General features: G+C 38.8%; 1 protein-coding gene across 18 annotated transcripts in view; it reads right to left on the bottom strand.

Annotated features, from left to right (window-relative positions):
* MAGI1 (membrane associated guanylate kinase, WW and PDZ domain containing 1) overlaps positions 1-21,367 on the bottom strand; it is a 621,597-nt gene that overhangs the window by 247,226 nt on the left and 353,004 nt on the right. For all 18 annotated transcript variants that reach the window (XM_060161416.1, XM_060161414.1, XM_060161418.1 and 15 more), the window contains exon 2: positions 5,227-5,343. In XM_060161416.1, the coding sequence (XP_060017399.1) occupies positions 5,227-5,343 (117 nt within the window). The remainder of the gene's footprint in view (positions 1-5,226; positions 5,344-21,367) is intronic.

Here is a 21,367-nt window from a genome sequence, read left to right as displayed (position 1 = left end):
CACTCAGGTCAAACACAACCTGAACACAGAGATGCACATTCTACGAAAGAAGCAATGTTCCAAAACCCAGTTCTTTATCCTGGCCTCTTGCTGACATACTGGTTTAGTTCATATCATGAGCTCTAATTGTAGAATGAGTTGGTTCTAGGCAAGCAGAACTAGAAACAGCTATGGTTAAGAGAAACTAATACATTCAAATAATACCAAAGGTAATTAATGGTCCTGACATCACAGTCACATTCAGAAATAATAAACAACGCCAACTGTTGGTTAGCAAATACTAACATGCCCATTAGAATATCGCACTTCTACAAATAAAGACCAGGATCACCCATGTTTACTGCATCAGATTTAAATGGTCTTGGAGATCAAACACGTTTAATCCCTTTGTAAACTCCTTTAAATCAATGATCAGTGCCTCTTCCACAGATTATAATGATCTTGGTATTAGGGAGAGCCTTGATCAACAACTTGTTAATCTACAGAACAAAACTGACTTATCCTTTCCTCTTTCAGATGACCTCTGCTTGAAAAGAAAGATGCGTTCCATCGCTGTTAAGCCCAGAGAAGGGAGAGGGAACAAGAGGGGTCTGGTTCAATATTCTGGAGCCCCAGGACTCCTGGATAAGCTGTATCTGCTTTTGACAGCAGCAGTAGAGTAAATGAAAAGCCCTGTCAGGTAATGCATTTATCTTCATGGGCAAATCAGCCGTTCCAAAGCAAGAATCTCAGATGTTGTCACATCAGCTAGGACAAGAAGTCATAAAGCAGGGAGGCTATCAGTGCAGGAGGTACAGCGATATCTAGACTGTAATTAGGAGCTGTGAATGGGCACTCTAGTTCCAAGCTCACTGGGAGCCTTGATTTTTTTCCTCTGGGTTGGTCCTCATCAGCCATTTCAGAGCTCAAGCCTCTGAGCTGCCCTTTATTCTGAGAGCTTTATGGTAAGAGCAGCTCTGCTGTCTCTCCCAAATGTTATGTAATCAAGAGAAAACAAGAAAAACAACAAGTGTCTTTATCCATTTCTTCATCTGATCATTCATTCAACAGATATTTGTCCCATGGTCTAGGCACTAAGCTAGGTGTGGGCTAGTCACTGAGGTAGATCCAGTCTCTGACTTCAGAAAAATTAGATTCTAACAGGACAGACAGACACGCAGCAGGCGTGTATGCGGTGGAAGGGGGGCAGAGGGGGCACTGTGGGAGCAGTGAGGAAGGCAATAGGCCAATCTATGGAGGCCTTCCTGGAGGAAGTGGCCTCTAGGCTAAAGCTTACAAGAAGGCTATGAACTGGTTAGATGGAAAGATGGAGAGATAAGAGGTAATAATTTATACCCAGTTACAAGAAGATACCAGGTGTATTCGAGCAATGGACGAAGTTTGTATGACTGAAGAATTGAGGGGGAGGAGGTTGGGAATATAATCAGAATTTGAGGGGGCAGGAGACAGGAATAGTATCCAGATGATTCTGAGAAATGAGAGAAGTGAGCAACACCAATGACGTTTACTTGCATTTCAAATCCATCTATCTTAAGGTGGTTTTTCATGTGTATACAAAAAAAGATCTACTGAAAAATAAGATAAACTGAGATATCCCAAAAGAATCCTGTAGTGATTTTTTAAAAGCTGAATAATCATTAGGCAGTTATTAAAATTCTACTGTACACACCAGTGAAATACGTGAAAATCACAGAGAAGATACTTATTTGTAAGATATGGTGCCTTAACTAGCCCCCACCCCCAAGACATAAAACCCCATGATTTTGAACAGCTAAAACTAAAAATTCAGCAATGAGAATGTTTTTTTCTTTTTTCTTTCACTCTCAGTAGCCCATGGTATACTGCTCTTATCACATGACTGTCGATTATACCCAGTAAAGAGTTAGAGAGAGAACTGATTAAACCCTAACCATGCTGTTTGCTGTGTGACCCTAAGCAAGCTATATACTTCTCTGAGCCTCTGTTTCCTCCAATGGACCCATCTCTTAGGGCTTCTGTCAGTACTTGGTGCGACAATGCTGGAGGTGGTATTTCTGGTTCCATTTTACTGAAGAGTTAAAAAAAGACTCAGAGAGGTTACACGACCCACACCAGGCCAGCCAGCTACAGAACAGCCCTCAGATTTCACACCAGGGCTGACTCATTCTGCATCTAGTTCTCTTTTTTTTTGGCCATAAATTTTTGGGGATAGTGATTTTCAATGATAATATAATTAAATTTTAACTACAATGACATTTTTCATACCATGGAAATAATAAATGTTTTTGAATCAAAGCAAAAGAGAAGTGGAGAATAATAATAACTATAGCAAAAATAGCATTGGATGAACACTCTGAGTGGTGAATTGTATGATATATGAATTATACCTCAATAAAGCCAATTAAAAAAAGAACTGTATTGAGAAGTGAGTAATGTGGCATTTAGAACTGGTAAGATTTTGAGGAAGTTATATCTGTTACTTCACTTTCTTACCTGTAAAAGAGGGATGCTATTACCTGCATTTTCTTTGCCAAAGAATTAGGATAAAATGGAATCCTGAACGGCAAAATCCATCACGGTGCCCAGAAGGCTCTACTACACTATGATGACACTAAAACAAACTTGAGAACAAACAGGTTTTGTTTGTTAATTTCTAATGACATGTGAACCTCCTAAAATGTACAGGAAGTCTACCCCAGCTCGCAAACACCTGTTCATGAGATCATCCCTTCTCAAAAGACTGAAGTCACTGAACTATTGGCAGCAGGAAGTTCTGGAAAATACAGATTACAGGAGCTCATTTCCCTGTGGCACAGTTACACTATCACTGGGAGGATCCATGCTCCAATCAAGGGCTTTCTAATCCATGAGCACAACAGCCTGGTACAGAGTTCTGCTCTACCAGTCACATGGGCGAAAGAATCAAACTAAACACAAATGTGGCCCCAGTTACCCAAGCCCATAACTGAATCCCAAGTCACCCCTGGTCTACTCATGTTCAAAGACACACATACTGTGCCAGACTCAGAAACAGACCTCTTCCTGAATTTCCTTCCTGTTTTATGCAGGAAATATAAAATGAAAGGTTTCTTGTTTTCTCTTTAGTAGGAAGACCCTCTCCTTATTCTCAGTTCCTGATTTACTGGTTTCATAGACATGAAACATCAATACCAATGGCATTATACAGCAAAGACAAAACATGATTTTCCACTGTTTTAAAAGGCTGAGGTCATTTTTGCCCCAATTCCTACACAGTGGTAAGCTTAAAATCAAGCCATTTAGCTCACAGTCAGGTCCAATAAATCAGTGGCAAAAATAAATGGAAAAGCTTGCCAAAATGTAACCATAGTAACACCACAGATGCGTCAAGAAATGGTGTGCTCATTTGCTTCATTCCCCATTTCTTAAATTGGAATCTGAGTAGGGGAAAAATTACACAGAGAACAATCATGATTCTGCAATTACTGAATTCTGCAAAACTGCATCCAATCTGCTGTACTAGAACTTCAGAGGCAGCAATGGTCGAGCTACAAAAATAGCCCTGGATGGCTTACGAGTCCCAAAGCCCTGGAACTGCGATTTAACAGTTACTTGGTCGTGCTGTGTCTCTGTTTCCTCACCTGTAAAATGGGTATTAAAAATCCCAACCTCAAAGGAATATTCTAAGAGTAAAACTGGACAGTATATCAGAGATGAGGCAATGACGTAAGGCCCTGATCACCTTTAGCCTTGTTTTTATTGGCTTATCTTCGTGTCTTGGTTTCTTTATTTCTATAAAAAAGATAGATAATCCCTTCCTCATTCATGAGACTGACATTAGGAATTATTATTACTAATCCAAGTGTAAGGAATTATTATTAGGATATTATTAGAATTATAGTTTTCAATTCTAATGATGCAAAATTAAAAGAACTGAGGGCCAGAGACTCACATTAATACATTATCATGTTTTCTCTGTCAAATGCAGCTCTGCCACTCAGCAGAAAGAAGCAACCTGGGGGCACTGACCCAAGTTACCTGTAGTCAACCTCTTTTCCTCTTGGAGCCTTGGTTTTATTAGTAAGTGAAGAGGAAGGCAGGGCGGTTCTAAACTCCGATCGCTAAAGTTTCCCATCTAGACTTCCAGTCTAAGTCCTTGCAGATCCATGGTATGCCTGAAATCAGTTCTGTTCATTATTTTGCAGTAGTACGAGGAAACAATAGCACTCTAGGACATCACAAGCAAAATATTATTTTTTTAAAGAAAATATTCATAGCAAACAAATCACAGCCATAAGCAGGGTACCTTGAACTTCAAATTATTCCTCCTTGCTTTTGCTGATTAAAAAAAATATTTCTAAACACCTGTCAAACTTTGAAGGACTGGGTAATAGGAGAAAAGAAAACTCCCAAGCAATAAAATCAGAATCATTCTTTCTTCTTCTTTTGAATGAAAGCAAATAACTGTATGTCTTCCCAGAATTCCCACCTCATAATGAGCTGTACAGCAATGTAGTTTGGTAGAGCATGGCAATACCTCATGACCACTGAGCTGCCAATTCATCTACCCCATAGGCTGATTCCCTCCTCCCTTCCTTCTTTCCTTTCTTCCTTCCATGCCACAAAATCCCTGATGTCATAGTCCCTACATTTTATGTCTTGCTTTCTCAGATTTGGTCTGATCTAATGGGTCTGGGGCTTTGGGTTTTTTAATCTGTGGAAACCATTTCTTCAAAGAAAATCCTATGTGAAATCATGATTTATGAATCTGATAAAGGTGGAGAAGAAGAGAGAGTCCACTGAGGCATGCCCTTTGCTGAGAGGCTATCGGAGTCCCATGGATCTCCTCAGAGGTGAGCATGAAGTCCTCTGGCCTGGTCCACCCCATTAATGACAATCATGGTTAACACTTATGAGGCTTACACCACGCCCATACTGTACACAAATGCTTTGACGAGCATTTGACTTTGACTTCCTAACAGTTCTGTGAAGTTAGTAGGAGTGAGATGTCCTTTTCACGGTTGTGAAAACTGGACCTTACAAAGGATAAATAATGTGCCCAGTATTCTCAAGCCAGAACTTGAAAACCGAGTAATTTACCTGGCGCAGTACTGCATGTCCCGTTGTCAATCATGACTCCCTGGACTTACGGAGTCACTACGTGAGCAAACTGCCAAGTGTCCCAGAACCAGCTGTTGAGCTCTTAGTTCTCCCCTCAACTTTTCACCCACCCACCCCGCAGTAAGACGCTCCAAACTGGCTACTTACAAGGCACAGCATGGCGGTAAAGGTTATCTCTTATGGTCTGCTGGAGCTCATGATCAGGCGACCCTTTCTGGAACCGCTGATTGAGAAAATGTCGCAGGTCCTTGTTCAGCTTTCCTCCTACAGGAAATACATAAAACAGAATGCATCAACCATCGGGCTTCCTAGAGACTGAGCAGCCTGAGAGCTGTGTGAGGGAAAGCCACGCAAAGCCATTCTAGTCCGCCACCCTCAGTCATCAAGAAGACTTACTTTAGGTTTTCCTCTGCAGGGGAAAAAGCAAGGAAGAATGTAATAAAGATAAAACAGCATTGAAACAGCATTAATTTGGAGGTCCCAGTTCACATAACACTAGGAGGCTCAAATAACAAAGAATTGAAATGAGGCTATTACATTTAAAATATGTGCCGTAGACACTTGCAGACACTATTAGATGGAGTGGATGTGGCTGAAACCTTAAAGAGGGCAATCTAGCAATAGCTGACAAATTACAAAGTGTCCTTTGACCAGGGACCCAACTGGAACAGATTTACCCTATACATTTGCAAAAGTCTGCCCAAATCTCTAGTATTGTTTATTGCAGCATTTTTATAACAGAAAATAAATAAAAATAAACACCAAAAACTTGGAAACAACCACCAGGGATCAATGAAGTAAAGCACAATTCACCCACATAACTACTCTGTGAAAGCTACATCTTCATGTGCTTGTACTGCAGGAAAACATGTGGAATTGTACCTACTACCTGACTACTTTTGTGTGAGAAGAACAAAGAAAAGGAGAGAGCATGTATTAATGGAAGGAATCATCAGAAAGTTTTAACAATCGTTTCCTTTAGGGAGAAGGACTTGAGTTTGGGAAATAAAGGAGGAGACATCATTCTTCATTACATAGACAGATACAGATATATAGATGTCACTTTTCTGTGTTGATTTATAAACACTAAACATAATTTTTTTCAAATTCTGTTGCTGTTTAAGCAGTAGTTACCTGGGCTGGTCTATGTGTTTATTTCTCTTTAACTCTCTACAGTTAACAGAACAAAACAAAAGCTAAAAAAAAGTATATTGTTACAAAAGTGTATCATAGAACGGAGAAGGTAACCAAACTTTTTTTTTTTAATTATAAACACAAATTATAGTCTACAGGATCAGCAGAAGGCTTATAGATCAACCTCGCTAATATTCATTCTTAATGGAGAAAACTGCTTCAGTGACAACTAAAAATAACAAGGCTAAGATTGTCCTTCCATTTTTTGACAAGATAAAAATTAGGTAAGAGCATTTCTAGCATTAGAGAAACAATGCAGCAAGGCAGTATCCATGTGAACCACAAAATTCACATCTTCAGATGACAATTTTCCCATGGTTAAAACGAGCAAGTCATGGGGATGACAGTCATGGTTCAGAAGATGCTATGACCTATGTAGGGGAGGAAACTACTGATCTTTATTTTAGTATCATGTTCAAAACCAGATTCCCTGCTTTAGCTGATCATTTTAGAATAGACTAATGAAAGCCAATTTGACTCTTTTATTTGAGTTGTAGTACCTGTAAGGCTTCAAGTGGCCAAAACAAAAATTCATAGGTCAATCTCAGGTCGTTCAATAAACATTTAATTAGTCATCAAATATTTATTAAATGAAGAAGACACACACAAACCCCACTTCCCACCCCTCCTTAAAATGGGCACAAGGTTTGAATAGACAGTTTATAAAATATATATATATATGATTGTCCATTAAGCACATGAAAAGATATTCAATTTCACTAGTTATCAGAAAAGGGCAAATTAACACCACAATGAGATCCCAGCACCTACCTGCCAGAATGGCAACATCAAAATCAAGCGAGAGCAAGGCTGTGAAACAACAGGAACTCTTTTTATACTGCTAGTGGGTGTATAAAACGTTTCATCCCCTTGGGAAAACAATTTGACAGTATCTTATAGAGTTAAACCTTCACTAACCAAATAACCCAACAATTCCACTACTGTTTATGCAAGAGAAATGAAAACAAGTACACACACTCAGACGCGCATGTGCACGCACAACTTACAGGTGAATCCTCACAGCAACTTTATTCATTATATAATAGCCCCAAATTGGAAACAACCCAAACGTCCATCAACAGGTGAATGGATAAGCAAACTGTACTATATTCAAATAGGATGCAGCACAAAAATTGAAAAGAACAAACCACTAACACATACAGTAATACGGATGAATCTCAAACACATAATGCTGAGCAAAAGAAGCTAGACACAAAAGAGAACATACTGTATGATTCCATTTATATATAAAGCTTCAGAACAGGCTAAACTATAGTGATAGAAAGCAGTCCAGCAGTTACCTGGGGCTGAGGGTAGGCAGAGACTAACACACAAGGGAATAAGATCTATGGAGTGTATCTATGTCAGTTTCCTGGCTTTGCAACTGTACTGTAGTTATGTAAGGATGTTACCACTGGAAGAAACAGGGTGAAGGGTACACAGGAAGTCTGAACTATTTTTTTACAACTTCCTGAGAGTCAACAGTGATTTCAAGAAAAAAATTCTTTGAAAGGAGGAATCACAAGGAAACTTGGGAGGCTGGGTGATTCCAATACAGTAAATATCAATTGTGGTAGTAATAACACAGGGTTATACATTTATCAAAACTTATGGAACTGTAACTGTAATGCACAGACATTAAAGTGGCACATATGTTCCTCATGGCCAGGAGTTTAATGACTGTGTCATCCCCTCTCATTGATTGTGGGGAGCACCTATGATTTGCTTTTCATCAATAGAATTATGTAAAGATGATGGGATATATGAGATTATATATATGTGATTACGTACACTTGTTTTCCAGTTGCTGGGTTTAAAGAAACCTGCTGTGAATCTTATAGCTACAAGAAAACATATTTAAGATGCTCCAAATTCTTCTTAAGTAAAGAAATGTAAAATAGTGACACCCTCAAATGACTCCATATTCAAAACGTCATTCTTCTTTCTCCACAACACTCAAAAAAGTTCAATGAGCATCTACATTTGGGGTTCTTAATGATGGTATTTCAGTGCATTATTGAACATGTGCATAAATGGCTATAAAATTCACTAAGCCTGTGAAATGTGACTGCAAGCAAATTCCAACTTTGTTTCATCTGGAAAATCAACTTTAGCCAATTTCTAAATTGACAATAATAATTGATTTTGAAGTACGTATTCTAAGAGTCTAGCAAGGACTATTTCTTTTGCCAAGTAGTTAACTCCTTTCTCAGCTTGTGGAAGCCAGTAGTAGCATGTGTATCAGTTATATTTGATTTATTCTATTTCGTTGTTTTTTTAGTAACAGCATATATCCTGGTACATAGTTTTTCTATGATGTTCAGAAACTTTCAAGAGAGTTGGAAAAATAAAAACAATTTACGGAACTGTATATATAAATGTGTGCATTTTATAGTATGTAAATTACACTTCATAAAATCAATTTCAAAAGTTAAAACTATACATTATTATTGAATGACTCTGTGGTAGGCACTGTTGTAAATGCTTAATTTTCAACTTCCCATTAGAGAAACAAACTGAAAGAAGAGTGGAGTAAATCTTGGTGGTTAAAACAGACAGGCCCGGGTGTAAATCCTGGTTCTACTATTTATTAGCCGGTGAACCCAAGTGCCTTGCTTAATCTCTGAACCTCACTTTTCTCATCTGTAAAAACAGAGCTCTGATGTAACAGTAGTTCTGCTACAAGCCTGTTGTGAGGATTAAATGAGATTCAGACACTGCTTAGCAAAGAGAAAGCACTTATTGAAAGGTGGAGATTACCCCTCGAGTGGACAACAGTTGAAGCAGTGGAGAAAGAGCTGAGATCAGTCCAAAGATGGACTGTTACTCTTTTTAAAAATGCAGATAAACATAAAACCTATTGACTTACATGGCCAGAAACAAAATACAGGCACAGGGAAATTTGGATTAAAGGATACTTCTAGAGTTTCTGGAAGGGAATAAAACTCTACTTGCGCTAAAATTGTCTGGACACGTGTAAACGGGTTAACATTTAGTGCATGTTTAATATATTCCTGGCACTGTGCTGGAATTGTAGTTCAGAAAATAAAACCAACTGGTCAATCACTGATCGATGACAGTCACACCTGCCAACTCTACTTCTAGGTCTAAGGCACTCTTGAATTTGACCACAAGGACAAAAGTATTTACCAGCAAAATCTCCATTGCCTAGAACCTAGGATATATATTCCCCTTAGGAGACCAGAGTTCTAGACAATAAAAACACACTAACAGTTATCATCTGAACTGTAAGTAGTGAAGATGTTATGGGACCCAAATGTACTGCCGCCTAAGACAAAAGCATTCCCAAATCTCAGGATTCAGTATATTTTTATCCCATATAGGTCCTTATGAGTGAGACACAAAATTCCAAAGAAGACTCAGGATACAGTCCCTCTTTATCCCACACAGATCCTTACTGATCATATTCAGTACCTATCAAGGTGAACCAGGGGCACACAGATTGGAAGGATTCTTAAGACATAGGCCCTCTTTGTTTACACTTGAGCTTTACATTCAAACTAGCCACACTAGCTAAAGTTTATGATCATCAAACTAAAACTCCTCTTTACTGTGGATGTGCAAAAGGGCAGGGTTAATTAACTATGCTGCCGGTTAACATTTACTCTGTGTTCCAGGACATTTGGAAGCGAAAAGCCTCAACCTTCTCATTACATTAAAAATACTGTACTTTTTGGCATCTAATCTCCAATTAATTGCCAATTATTAAGGGGACAAGTCTATAAATCTTCTCCTAATTGTCAAGGGCAGTGAGCCAATGAAGTAATAAATTGCTAGAGAAAGAGTTTGCCATAGCATCTTCACTCACTATGAAATTCAAGATTTGTTTTGCAAATGGAAAAGAGAACACAGATCAGTAATGTGTGGAATTTTTTCCAAGAAAAGGGTTCAGAGCTTACTTTAAGACAATTTTATCATTTAAATAAGAAAGGGGGGGGGCTTAGACCCTGTCCTGGATTAGCCATTATTTCATATTTTCATATGTATACACCTGGAATTCTGTGGCTTTTAAATTTACAACAATATACCTCTGTCTTTTTGATTCACATTAGTCTACAGAAATTTAACCAATCGATGTAATTTTGAATTATTTTAAATGTTGTATAATATTCCATTTAAAAAACATAACAATTTTATTTCTCCTTCAGAGAGAATTAGATTATTTCCAATGTTGTTGACAATACAACAAGGCTGCACTAAGTGTCATTATAATGCTTTTTTTTTTAAACAAACGTGTGAATCTTCTTTTGCTCTAAACTATCTGAACCTGGAAATAGACATAGCCACCTTCAACTTACCTAGGCATTGCTAAATTCTCCAAAATGGTAGTGCCAGCTTACTTTTCTACCAAAATTCTTGGAGACCCCATTTCCCCACACTTAGGCCAATATATTGCTATTATTAGTGTATCAGGGGTCCTGAGACCACTCCCACATTTGAAGATTCGCTAGGAGGATTCACAGGACTCAGTATATAATTGTACTCAAAGCTATAGTTTATTACAGCAAAAGGGTACAAAGCAATATCAGCAAAGGAAAAAGGCTCAAGGGGGAACAAAGTCCAAATGAAATCAGGTGCAAGGGTCCCCTCCCCAGTGGAGTCACTCTAATTCCCAGGGCAATGTGTGAAATATGCCCGTTAGACACTCAAGGGAGCTCATTACACATAAAGGCCCACAGTTTTTATTAGGAACTGGTCATGTAGACAGCCTCTGCCTGGCATGAAAGTAAGCTCCAGACTCTCAGAAGGAAAGAATAAAGCATATCTTTTGCATGAACAGTTAGAACACAGTGATCTGCTATTAGGTCTGGGAATGGAAGGAACCCTCCTGAAATCCAAGTTCCCAGATCCCAGCCAAGAACCAACTTGGTAAGCCAGCCTTAAAACTAACAATCATTAACTCTTTTCTGCACTGTCCACCTTTAAAAATCTTCCTAATCTCATAAAGATAAAATGATATATTGATGTTATACTAATTTAAAACTACTGATTACTATTGAAATTGAACATTCTATCATTTTTTTAATGTTTTCTCTCCTGTAACTTGCCTGTTCATATTCTTTGCGTATTTTCCTAATGGGTTGTCTTGTTATTCCTGATAAGATGCTCTTTACATATTCTGGATATGATTCCTTCATCAATTATTTGTTACACACTTTGCTTATCATTATTTTTTTTGCGATACGCGGGCCTCTCACTGTTGTGGCCTCTCCCGTTGTGGAGCACAGGCTCCGGATGCGCAGGCTCAGCGGCCATGGCTCACGGGCCCAGCCGCTCCGCGGCATGTGGGATCTTCCCGGACCGGGGCACGAACCCGTGTCCCCTGCATCGGCAGGCGGACTCTTAACCACTGCGCCACCAGGGAAGCCCTGCTTGTCATTATTTAAACATGAAACAATCCCCTAAAAATAACTGAGTTGTGCTGTTTCTCCATGTTTTCCTCTCCCATGCTATAGTTTTCTGTCAACTCAACCTGAAGCATCATTTTTAAGGTGATGGATTATGAGGGGACTCTGTTTGCTCTGATCTCTATCTCCTAGAATAAAAATCCCAAGGGAGAATGCTAGTCAGTAGAAATAGTCTTCATGGTCAAGAAATAAGGTTTCCACATAAACAAAACTACCTACAGAATGGGAGAAAATATCTGCAAATGATGCAACCAATTAGGGATTCATTTCCAACATATATAAACAGCTCATACAGCCCAATAACAACAAAAAAACAAATGCAATAGAAAAATGGACAGAAGACCTCAATAGGTATTTTTCCAAAGAAGACACAGGCACGTGAAAAGATGCTCAAGGTCACTAATTATTAGAGAAATGCAAATTAAAACTACAAGGAGGTATCACCTTACAACAATCAGACTAGCCATCATCAGAAAGTCTACAAATAATAAATGCTGGAGAGTGCTCGCTTCGGCAGCACATATAATAAATGCTGGAGAGGGTGTGGAGAAAAGCGAACCCTCCTACATTGTTGGTGGGAATGTAAATTGGTGCAGGCACTATGGAGAACAGTATGGAGGATCCTTAAAAAACTAAAAATGAAGCTACCATATGATCCCGCAATCCCACTCCTCGGCATATATCTGGAGAAGACAAAAACTCTAATTTGAAAAGATACATGCACCCCGATACTCATAGCAGCACTATTTACAATAGCCAAGACATGGAAGCAACCTAAATGTCCATCAACAGATCAATGGATAATGAAGATATGTGTGTGTGTGTGTGTGTATATACATATATATATGTATATGTGTGTGTGTGTATATACATATATATATGTATATGTGTGTGTGTGTGTGTATAGAGAGAGAGAATGAAATCATGCCATTTGCAGCAAAATGCATGGACCTAGAGATTATGATACTAAGTGAACTCAGACAGAGAAAGACAAATGTTATTTGATATCACTTATATGTGGAATCTAAAAAAAAAAGGATACAAATGAACTTATTTACAAAACAGAAATACGCTCACAGACATAGAAAACAAACTTATGGTTACGAAAGGGAAAGGGGGGATAATAAATTCGGAGTTCGGAATTAACAGATACACAGCACTATAAATAAAATAGATAAACAACAAGGACCTACTGTATAGCACAAAGAACTATATTCAGTATCGTGTAATAAACTATAATGGAAAAGAATCTGAAAAGAATATATATACACATCTATATGTATATATGTATGTGTGTGTGTGTGTATATATATATGAATTACTTTGCTGTACACCTGAAACTAACACATTGTAAATCAACTATATTTCAATTTTAAAAAAAGAAGAAATTAGGTTTCCAGAGAGAACATTTTTGAGTTCTCTTCATTCATTCATTTCTAACTGAGAAGACAAAATACAACTCTCCTTATGTCATATGAGCTCCAGAACATCTACAAAGTCAAAGAATAGTGTTTCATTACAACTAGAATTTCGACTTTAATACATTTCAAATATTCAAGGCTAAAAAAAAAAACATGCATCAGGAAATAAAGCTAATCACACCGCCACATGACTCTCTGCTTTAGCACCCTGCTTTTTCAAGGAATGACTATAGTTGCAGGAAAGGTATATTAATTAAGGCAACACAAATGGTTTATACTGCAGTGGAGCTCTTACAACAAAAACAAAAACTGTCAGTTCAGCAGTTTGCATTTATAAAGGATAGGGTTTTTTTAATACAAAATTATAAAGTGAAGTACAAATTTACCAGTTTTATAGTCACCAAACTTACAATCTGACATATATTTAAATGAGCTTTGTCTGAAAAATATGTTTGCTATTTGTTTCTAACACACTTTTCCTAACATTTTTCTTATAGTAAAAAGAAGATAAATTACTGTGGAGTTAGTGTTTATGGGTACAGAGTTTCAGCCGGGAAAGATGAAAAATAAAATTCTGGAAATGGATGGTGGTGATGGTTGCACTACAATGTGAACGTACTTAATGCCACAGACGTGTACACTTAAAAATGGTTAAAATGGGTCTTCCCTGGAGGCACAGTGGTTGAGAGTCTGCCTGCCGATGCAGGGTACACGGGTTCGTGCCCGGTCCGGGAAGATCCCACATGCCGCGGAGCGGCTGGGCCCGTGAGCCATGGCCGCTGAGCCTGCGCGTCCAGAGCCTGCGCTCCACAACGGGAGAGAGGCCACAACAGTGAGAGGCCCGTGTACCGCAAAAACAAACAAGAAGAAAAATGGTTAAAATGATACATTTTATGTTATGTAGATTTTACCACAATAAAGAAATAAGATAGATTACAAGATTTGAAAAACACAAAAGTACAACAAAGAAAGTTAAAAATCACCTGTTAATTTGCATCACCATTAACAGTACTATATGTCCTAGGTATGTATACACATGTATACATACATATACACTTATAATATGCTTAGACACTGCAGGACATTCAATCACTCACTCAACAAATCTTTCTTAAGTACCTTCAGCCCAATACTCTGAGGGCCCTGAAGACACAGCGTGACAACACTGAGTTTCTGAGTAGGGACTGACATGCCTGTTTTGGGAAGGATGAACAGTGCCGGCCTCTGGGCAGAGGTAATTGTAAAGATGAGAAGGAAAACAAGAAGCTGCTTTGCTTTGCCAAGTGTGGGGGGAAAGCATTCTAAGCAGAAGGACAGCATGTGCAAAAGTTTCAGAAGCAGAAAAGAGGCTCACATGTTAGAGAAACAGCACGATGCTTGGACAAGGGGTAGGCTCAGACTGAGGTTACAAAGAGAAGCAGGGACCAGATAATTTTGTACCTCGCAGGCCATGAGAAAAAGTCCGTATTTTATTCTAAGGTCAGTAGGAATCCCACTCAAGGGATTTTAGTCAGGGAGGTGGGAAGGTCTGGTCTAAATTTTGAGAGGACCCTTGCAGCTGTGCAGTGGGTCAAGTGTACAGGCAGGTTATGGGATGAAATCAGTGAAGCTGACCCAACAAGACCTGAAGGGACCTGGATTAAAGAAACGGCCGGGAAGAGGGACAGGAGGTGACAGAGGCAATATAATTTAAAGCCGAAACTGATAGTGTTCGTCAGTTTGATAGAAGAAGATACCAAATGCAACGGAGAAGGTCAAAAATGACTTCTAGGAACTTTCCTGTCGGTCCAGTGGTTAGGACTCCCCACTTCCACTGAAGGAGGCGCAGGTTCAATCCCTGGTCGGAGAGATAGGGTCCCGGCATGCCGTGCGGAACGGCCAATAAAACAAAATGACTCAAATGTCTGAGCTTAACTGGTCATGAACAGGTCTGAGTGGAATTCAGAGTTCCATGAGGTCCCTATTTAACATGAAATGTGTAGGATCATGCGACATATGTGATTTATATCCAAATGTTCTAACAAGTAATTTATAAGTATTTCCAATATACTATTTCTTTACATCTTTATTGCAGTATAATTGCTTTAAAATGGTGTGTTAGTTTCTGCTTTAAAACAAAGTGAATCAGTTATGTATATACACATGTTCCCATATCTCTTCCCTCTTGCGTCTCCCTCCCTCCCACCCTCCCTATCCCACCCCTTTGGTGGTCACAAAACACCGAGCTGATCTCTCTGTGCTATAAGCTATTAGGCTGCTTCCCACTAGCTATCTATTTTACCTTTGGTAATCTCCATGCCACTCTCTCACTTTGTCACAGCTTACCCTTCCCCCTCCCCATATCCTCAAGCCCATTCTCTACTAGGTCTGTGTCTTTATTCCTGTCTTACCCCTAGGTTCTTCATGACATTTTTTTCATAAAATCCATATATATGTGTTAGCATACGGTATTTGTCTTTCTCTTTCTGACTTACTTCACTTTGTATGACGGACTCTAGGTCCATCCACCTCATTACAAACAGCTCAATTTTGTTTCTTTTTATGGCTGAGTAATATTCCATTGTATATATGTGCCACATCTTCTTTATCCATTCACCCGATGATGGACACTTAGGATGGAAATCTCCTGGCTATTGTAAATAGAGCTGCAATGAACATTTTGGTACATGACTGTTTTTGAATTACGGTTCGCAGGATATATGCCCAGTAGTCGGATTGCTGGGTCATATGGTAGTTCTATTTGTAGTTTTTTAAGGAACCTCCAAACTGTTCTCCATAGTGGCTATACCAATTCACATTCCCACCAGCAGTGCAACAGTGTTCCCTTTTCTCCACACCCTCTCCAGAATTTATTGTTTCTAGATTTTTTGATGATAGCCATTCTGACTGGTGTGAGATGATATCTCATTGTACTTTTGATTTGCATTTCTCTAATGATGTTGAGCATTCTTTCATGTGTCTGTTGGCAGTCTGTATATCTTCTCTGGAGAAATGTCTATTAAGGTCTTCTGCCCATTTCTGGATTGGGTTGTTTGTTTTTTTGTTATTGAGCTGCATGAGCTGCTTGTAAATGTTGGAGATTAATCCTTTGTCAGTTACTTCATTTGCAAATATTTTCTCCCATTATGAGGGTTGTGTTTTGGTCTTGTTTATGGTTTCCTTTGCTGTGCAAAAGCTTTGAAGTTTCATTAGGTCCATCTGTTTATTTTTGATTTTATTTCCATTTCTCTAGGAGGTGGGTCATAAAGGATCTTGCTGTGATTTATGTCATAGAGTGTTCTGCCTATGTTTTCCTCTAGGAGTTTGATAGTTTCTGGCCTTACATTTAGGTCTTCAATCTATTTGGAGCTTATTTTTGTGTATGGTGTTAGGGAGTGATGTAATCTCATACTTTTACATGTACCAGTCCAGTTTTCCCAGCACCACTTATTGAAGAGGCTGTCCTTTCTCCATTCTACATTCCTGCCTCCTTTATCAAAGATAAGGTGACCATATGTGCGAGTGTTTATCTCAGGGCTTTCTATCCTGTTCCATTGATCTATATTTCTGTTTTTGTGCCACTACCATGCTGTCTTGATTACTGTAGGTTAGTAGTATAGTCTGAAGTCAGGGAGCCTGATTCCTCCAGTTCCGTTTTTCATTCTCAAGATTGCTTTGGCTATTCAGGGTCTTTTGTGTTTCCATACAAATTGTGAAATTTTTTGTTCCAGTTCTGTGAAAAATGCCAGTGGTAGTTTGATAGGGATTGCATTGAATCTGTAAATTGCATTGGGTAGTAAAGTCATTTTCACAATGTTGATTCTTCCAATCCAAGAATGTGGTATATCTCTCCATCTGTTTGTATCATCTTTAATTTCTTATATCAGTGTCTTATAATTTTCTGCATGCAGGTCTTTTGTCTGCTTAGGTAGCTTTATTCCTAGATATTTTATTTTTTTGTCGCAATGGTAAATGGGAGTGTTTTCTTGATTTCACTTTCAGATTTTTCATCATTACTGTAGAGGAATGTCAGAGATTTCTGTGCATTAATTTTGTATCCTGCTACTTTACCAAAGTCATTGATTAGCCCTAGTAGTTTTCTGGTAGCATCTTTAGGATTCTCTATGTATCTGCAAACAGTGACAGCTTTACTTATTCTTTTCCAGCTTGGATTCCTTTTACTTCCTTTTCTTCTCTGATGCTGTGGCTAAAACTTCCAAAACTATGTTGAATAAGAGTGGTGAGAGTGGGCAACCTTGTCTTGTTCCTGATCTTAGTGGAAATGCTATCAGTTTTTCACCATTGCGGATGTTGTTGGCTGTGGGTTTGTCATATATGGCCTTTATTATGATGAGGAAAGTTCCCTCTCTGCCTACTTTCTAGACGGTTTTTATCATAAATGGGTGTTGAATTTTGTCAAAAGCTTTCTCTGAATCTATTGAGATGACCATATGGTTTTTCTCCTTCAATTTGTTAATATGGTGTATCACATTGATTGATTTGCGTATATTGAAGAATCCTTGCATTCCTGGGATAATCCCCACTTGATCATGGTGTATGATCATTTTAATGTGCTGTTGGATTCTGTTTGCTAGTATTCTGTTGAGGATTTTTGCATCTATGTTCATTAGAGATACTGGCCTGTAGTTTTCTTTCTTTGTGACCTCCTTGTATAGTTTTGGTATCATGGTGATGGTGGCCTCATAGAATGAGTTTGGGAGTGTTCCTCCCTCTGCTATATTTTGGAAGAGTTTCAGAAGGATAGGTGTTAGCTCTTCTCTAAATGTTTGAAAGAATTCACCTGTGAAGCCATCTGGTCCTGGGCTTTTGTTTGTTGGAAGATGTTTAATCACAGTTTCAATTTCAGTGCTTGTGACAGGTCTATTCATATTTTCTATTTCTTCGTGATTCAGTCTTTGCAGGTTGTGCATTTCTAAGAATTTGTCCATTTCTTCCAGGTTGTCCATTTTATTGGCATAGAGTTGCTTGTAGCAACCTCTCATGATCTTTTGTATTTCTGCAGTGTCAGTTGTTACTTCTCCTTTTTCATTTCTAATTCTACTGATTTGGGTCTTCTCCCTTTTTTTCTTGATGAGTCTGACTAACGGTTTATCAATTTTGTTTATCTTCTCAAGGAACCAGCTTTTAGTTTTCCTGATCTTTGATCTCGTTTCCTTCAGTTCTTTTTCATTTATTTCTGCTCTGATCTTTATGATTTCTTTCCTTCTGCTAACTTTGGGGTTTTTTTGTTCTTCTTTCTCTAATTGCTTTACGTGCAAGGTTGGGTTGTTTCTTCGAGATGTTTCGTGTTTCTTAAGGTAGGATTGTATCGCTATAAACTTCCCTCTTAGAACTGCTTTTGCTGCATCCGATAGGTTTTGGGTCGTCATGTCTCCATTGTCATTTGTTTCCAGGTATTTTTTGATTTCCTCTTTGATTTCTTCAGTGATCACTTCGTTATTAAGTAGTATATTGTTTAGCCTCCATGTGTTTGTATTTTTCACAGATCTTTTCCTGTAATTGATATCGAGTCTCATAGCGTTGTGGTAGGGAAAGATACTTGATATAATTACGATTTTCTCAAATTTACCAAGGCTTGATTTGTGACCCAAGATATGACCTATCCTGGAGAATGTTCCATGAGCACTTGAGAAAAATGTGTATTCTGTTATTTTGGGATGGAATGTCCTACAAATATCAATGAAGTCCGTCTTGTTTAATGTATCATTTAAAGCTTGTGTCCCTATTTATTTTCATTTTGGATGATCTGTTCGTTGGTGAAAGTGGGGTGTTAAAGTCCCCTACTATGAATGTGTTACTGTCGACTTCTCCTTTTATGGCTGTTAATATTTGCCTTATGTATTCAGGTGCTCCTATGTTGGGTGCATAAATATTTACGATTATTATATCTTCTTCTTGGATTGATCCCTTGATCATTATGTAGTGTCCTTCTTTGTCTCTCATAATAGTCTTTATTTTAAAGTCTATTTTGTCTGATATGAGAATTGCTACTCCAGCTTTCTTTTGGTTTCCATTTGCATGGAGTATCTTTTTCCATCCCCTCACTTTCAGTCTGTATGTGTCTCTAGGTCTGAAGTGGGTTTCTTGTAGACAGTATATATATGGGTCTTGTTTTTGTATCCATTCAGCCAGTCTGTGTCTTTTGGTGGGAGCATTTAATCCATTTACATTTAAGGTAATTATCGATATGTATGTTCCTATTCCCATTATCTTAATTGTTTTGGGTTTGTTATTGTAGGTCTTTTCCTTCTCTTGTGTTTCTTGCCTAGAGAAGATCCTTTAGCATTTGTTGTGAAGCTGGTTTGGTGGTGCTGAACTCTCTCAGTTTTTACTGGTCTGAAAAGGTTTTAATTTCTCCATCAAATCTGAATGAGATCCTTGCTGGGTAGAGTAATCTTGGTTGCAGCTTTTTCTCCTTCATCACTTTCAATATGTCCTGCCAGTCCCTTCTGGCTTGCAGAGTTTCTGCTGAAAGATCAGCTGTTAACCTTATGGGGATTCCCTTGTGTGTTATTTGTTGTTTTGCCCTTGCTGCTTTTAATATGTTTTCTTTGTATTTAATTTTTGATAGTTTGATTAATATGTGTCTTGGCGTGTTTCTCCTTGGATTTATCCTGTATGGGACTCTCTGTGCTTCCTGGACTTGACTACCTATTTCCTTTCCCATATTAGGGAAGTTTTCAACTATAATCTCTTCAAATATTTTCTCAGTCCCTTTCTTTTTCTCTTCTACTTCTGGAACCCCTATAATTCGAGTGTTGATGCGTTTAATGTCGTCCCAGAGGTCTCTGAGACTGCCCTCAGTTCTTTTCATTCTTTTTTCCTTATTCTGCTCTGCAGTAGTTATTTCCACTATTTTATCTTATCCTTTCTTCTGCCTCTGTTATACTGCTATTGATCCCTTCTAGAGTATTTTTAATGTCATTTATTGTGTTGTTCCTCATTGCTTGTTTCATCTTTAGTTCTTCTAGGTCCTTGTTAAATGTTACTTGCATTTTCTCTATTCTATTTCCAAGATTTTGGATCATCTTTACTATCATTACTCTGAACTCTTTTTCAGGTAGACTGCCTACTTCCTCTTCATTTGTTAGGTCTGGTGGGTTTTTATCTTGCTCCTTCATCTGCTGTGTGTTTTTCTGTCTTCTCATTTTGCTTATCTTACTGTGTTTGGGGTCTCCTTTTTGCAGGCTGCAGGTTCGTAGTTCCCGTTGTTTTTGGTGTCGGTCCCCAGTGGCTAAAGTTGGTTCAGTGGGTTGTGTAGGCTTCCTTGTGGAGGGGTCTAGTGACTGTGATCTGGTGAATGAGGCTGGATCTTGTCTTTCTGGTGGGCAGGTCCACGTCTGGTGATGTGTTTTGGGGTGTCTGTAGACTTATTATGATTTTAGGCAGCCTCTCTGCTAATGGGTGGGGTTGTGTTCCTGTCTTGCTAGTTGTTTGGCATAGGGTGTCCAGCACTGTAGCTTGCTGGTCGTTGAGTGAAGCTGGGTGTTGGTGTTGAGATGGAGATCTCTGGGAGATTTTCGCCGTTTGATATTACGTGGAGCTGGGAGGTCTCTTGTGGACCAGTGTCCTGAAGTTGGTTCTCCCACCTCAGAGGCACAGCACTGACTCCTGGCTGCAGCATCAAGAGCCTTTCATTCATACAGCTCAGAATAAAAGGGAGAAAAAGTAGAAAGAAAGAAAGAAAGAAAGATGATAAAAGAAAATAAAATAAAGTTATTAAAATAAAAAGATAATTATTAAGAAAAAGAAATTTTTTAAGTAAAAAAAAACAAAAATGGACAGATAGAAGCCTAGGACAAATGGTGAAAGCAAAGCTATACAGACAAAATCTCACACAGAAGCATACACATACACACTCACAAAAAGAGGAAAAGGGGAAAAAAATAATAAATCTTGCTCTCAAAGTAAACCTCCTCAATTTCGGATAATTCGTTGTCTATTCAGGTATTCCACAGATGCAGGGTACATCAAGTTGATTGTGGAGATTTAATCCGCTGCTCCTGAGGCTGCTGGGAGAGATCTCCCTTTCTCTTCTCTGTTCGCACAGCTCCGGGGTTTCAGCTTTGGATTTGGCCCCGCAACTGCGAGTAGGTTGCCTGAGGGCGTCTGTTCATCACTCAAACAGAACGGGGTTAAAGGAGCCGCTGATTCGGGAGCTCTGGCTCACTCAGGCCTAGGGGAGTGAGGGGTACGGAGTGCGGGGTGGGCCTTTGGAAGAGGCTGGCGTGACACTGCACCAGC

The sequence above is a fragment of the Lagenorhynchus albirostris genome, chromosome 10, assembly GCF_949774975.1.
Source record: "Lagenorhynchus albirostris chromosome 10, mLagAlb1.1, whole genome shotgun sequence".
Taxonomy (NCBI): Eukaryota; Metazoa; Chordata; class Mammalia; order Artiodactyla; family Delphinidae; genus Lagenorhynchus; species Lagenorhynchus albirostris.
The sequence above is the reverse complement of the archived record's forward strand: the minus strand, read 5'-3'. Positions and strand labels throughout refer to the sequence as shown.